The sequence below is a fragment of the Fukomys damarensis genome, unplaced genomic scaffold, assembly GCF_012274545.1.
Source record: "Fukomys damarensis isolate Sample0158 unplaced genomic scaffold, DMR_v1.0_HiC HiC_scaffold_28, whole genome shotgun sequence".
Lineage (NCBI taxonomy): Eukaryota > Metazoa > Chordata > Mammalia > Rodentia > Bathyergidae > Fukomys > Fukomys damarensis.
The window spans coordinates 21,416,413-21,419,640 of record NW_022900940.1 but is presented as its reverse complement, the minus strand read 5'-3'; the positions used below and the strand labels follow the sequence as shown (position 1 = coordinate 21,419,640).

Sequence of the window (3,228 nt, the reverse complement as noted above, 5' to 3'; positions counted from 1 at the left end):
AACTGAGGACCTGCGCCTGGCCCCGCCCCGCCCCGCCCCTGGGGCGGCTCCGCCCCGCCAGTTCTGGGGACCCTGGAGTCGAGTTCACACTCAGCCTAGTGACTTCTACGTGATCTCGCCCCGGCCAGCGGCGGCTGGAGGGAAGACCTTTTGGAATGGAGACCGGGAGGCCCTGCAGTCAGCTGCTTGGTAATGCGCACAGGGATTGGATAAGGACTGGGGGCTCCTTATGCGTGGCGGGCTGTAGAGCACTGCAGGGGGAAGTTGACAACAGCTAAACCCAGACGCGCTGGGTAGACCCTCAACCGCGTAGAACTCCAAAGCAGGGTTTTGCCGATTGTGGTCTGTAGCCCAGCTGAATCCACAAGACGTAGAACTCGTTAGAAATGCAAATTTTGCAGCCTCATCCCGGAAACCCTGACTCAGAAATTCTAGGGATGGAGCCCAACTATGGGTTACGCTTGGTATAAGCCCTCCAAGTTTTTCCGATGCACACTCAAGTTTGAGAATCACGCTCTAGGTTACTAAATTTGGAAATGTGATTCACTGTGGCACAATTATTCCGTGTACCAGCCCCCCAGGTCACCGGCGTCTGAAGTTTTTCTTTAATCGTAGTTTTTAATGGATAAGAGCAGCAGCACTTCCCACCTTTCGGTGCTGTATTTAATCCTCTCAGTAACTGTGTTGCCGGCAGAGCCGTCAAAGGAGCATGAAATTCTAGTATTTTTCTCATCGTGAGTTAACTTGTCTGGGGCCTCCAGCATGACCAGATCTTAGTCTACAGTTAACATTTTTTTCCCTGGCTGGAACCCTGCACTCTGAAAATCCCACTGTCTCCTACTGCACAGGTTTCAGCTTTAATCAAAATGGAGGAAGGAAACTTTAGGGAACTTGCTTTTAAATACATAAAGTTAAAATGTTCCAGCTTTATCGAGCTATAATTTACACACGCTATTAAATTCAATTATTTAGATGTCTTTTTTTGGTTGTTATTAATTTCTTATTTTGAAAAATAAACATGAAGCCAGGCATGGTGGTACATGACTGTAACCCAAGCACCTGGGAGGCTGAAGCAAGAGGATCGTTGCAAGTTCGAGGCCAGCCTGGGCTACCTAGTGAATTCAAGCCCAGCCTGAATTACACAGGAAGACGTTGTCTCAAAAGTAAATAGATAAACGTGTGGTTAAATTATATTACTGACAAAAATTCTTCCCCGTCAAGACTTTAGTTGGTTCCTGTTACTGTAGATAGCTAAGTTAGGCAGAGAGTGCTAGGCAGGTAGAAAGAGACAGAGATGAGGCAACCAAGCCTGTGGTCAAGGCTTGTGCCCAAGATGGAGACATGATGGCCAGGCCTGCGAGCCTCTCCAGAGGTAGTGCAGAGCTGTGCTGCTGCAGCTATCACCCTGTGGTCCAGTAAGCCTGAACAGTGACCAGAACATTCCGACCCTCACTCCCACCCCTTCCAGAAATGCCTTCGTTCTTCTCCTGAGTATGTACCCTTGCTGCAAGCTTTGTTTCTCTATTAAATCAATATCAGCTACATGCCTGTAATCCCAGCACTCGGGAAGCTGAGGCAGGAGGATCGCTGTGAGTTCGAGACCAGCCTGGGCTACATAGTGAGTTCCAGGTTAGTCTCAACTACATAGTGAGACCCTGTCTCAAAAAACAAATAAACAAAAATCAGCTAGTGGCTGGACATATCAGCCTCTAGGTTCATTATAGTTTGGCCTAAGGTAACCTGTGGTGTGATTTTACTGTATGAAAACCCTCTAAACAAAGAGCCTTGGCAGCAAATCCACTTCCAGAACCCCTCCTGCCTCTCAAGTTTTTAGGAAACAAGGGCATCATCTTTACAAGTGACTCTACCAATTCAGAAAAAAAGATGAGGCGACAGAGCTGAATGTGATGGTACGTGTTTATAATTCGAGCACTCTGGACGGCTGAGGCAGGATTGTAAGTTTGAGGCCAGCCTGGGCTCCTTACTGAAACTCTGTCACAAAAAACAAAAACAAACTAAACAAAAACCAAAAACAAATAAAAAACTGGAGAGAATTGACAAAACGGCAATCCAGAGCTGGTATTACAAGTATGAAGAGAACCTGAGAAAGAAAAGCAAATGTGGAAAAATGTTAACATTTGGGTAATCAAGGAAGCAATTTTGTACAGTTTTTCCAAGTCTGAAATTACTTCCAAATGAAGTTTAAGCCTAGCGTTCCAGAGGCTGAAGCAGGAAGATGGACGTGATTTCAAGGTCAGCCTGGTTACAGAGTGAATTCGAGGCCAACCTGACCTGCATAGTGAGGTGTCTCAAAAAAAAAAAAAAAGAAAAGAAAAAAGAAAAAGAAAAAAAACAGGGCCAGGGGATTTAGCTCAGTCGTGCTGCTGCCTGCCCGGCAAGTTTCTGAGTTTGATCCCTGATACTAACAAACAACAAACAAAAATGAAGTTTAAAAAATTCTTACACATGAAAAATTCAACTTTTCCCTCCTTTTTTCCCAGCCTAGACTCAATGCTATAATATACATTAGGAAAGAGGCATTTTCAGTGAACTGAGACACGCAGAATTTAGGGTCAACTGAGAGCCAAGGACCAAACCTAACCCTCTGCCTCCTTATGAATGGCCTCCAGCTAAGAATAGTTTTTACATTTTTAGTTGAAAGACAAAAAAAAAAAATCCTATCTATGACATTTGAAAATATGAGATTTAAGTATCAGTGTCCATAAATAATATTAGAACACAATCACCTCCAATTCGCTGTCTGCCCAGCTTATACAGGAATTCCTATACCAAAAGTTATTTTAAAAGGAAAAAATAGGCCGGGGATTTAGCTCAGTGGTTCCACCACCTGCTTTGCAAGTGGAAGGACCCAAGTTCAATCGCCGGTACCAAAAAAAAAAGTAAAAAATAAAAATAACCAAGATCTCCAACTAAACTATAATGACATTTCTGCTGTGCAGCAATCCTTATCCTTCTTGCATGTCTTTAATCTGTCACAGAAGTCCTGTGCCCCATGTCTTGGAATTATGTTGCACCACACGGCTCTGGCCATGCAACAGTAAAGAAGATAAATTTGTGAAAAATGCCTAGAGAGGTCTGCCTTAGCAGGACACAAAATGACTTTGTTCCCAACATTCATCTTGCTTTCCTCTTACCATCTCTTACCTGTGAAGCACCTCTGTTTCCCAGGGACTGTCAGCCGCATCTTTGTGTGATTTTTTTTTATAT

The 3,228-nt window shown here is 44.1% G+C and overlaps 1 protein-coding gene across 1 annotated transcript in view; it reads left to right on the top strand.

Moving 5' to 3' along the window:
• Crtap (cartilage associated protein) overlaps positions 1–3,228 on the top strand; it is a 35,476-nt gene that overhangs the window by 1,729 nt on the left and 30,519 nt on the right. Inside the window, exon 3 of the mRNA XM_010629717.3 lies at positions 105–189. Within this exon, the coding sequence (XP_010628019.1) occupies positions 105–189 (85 nt within the window). The remainder of the gene's footprint in view (positions 1–104; positions 190–3,228) is intronic.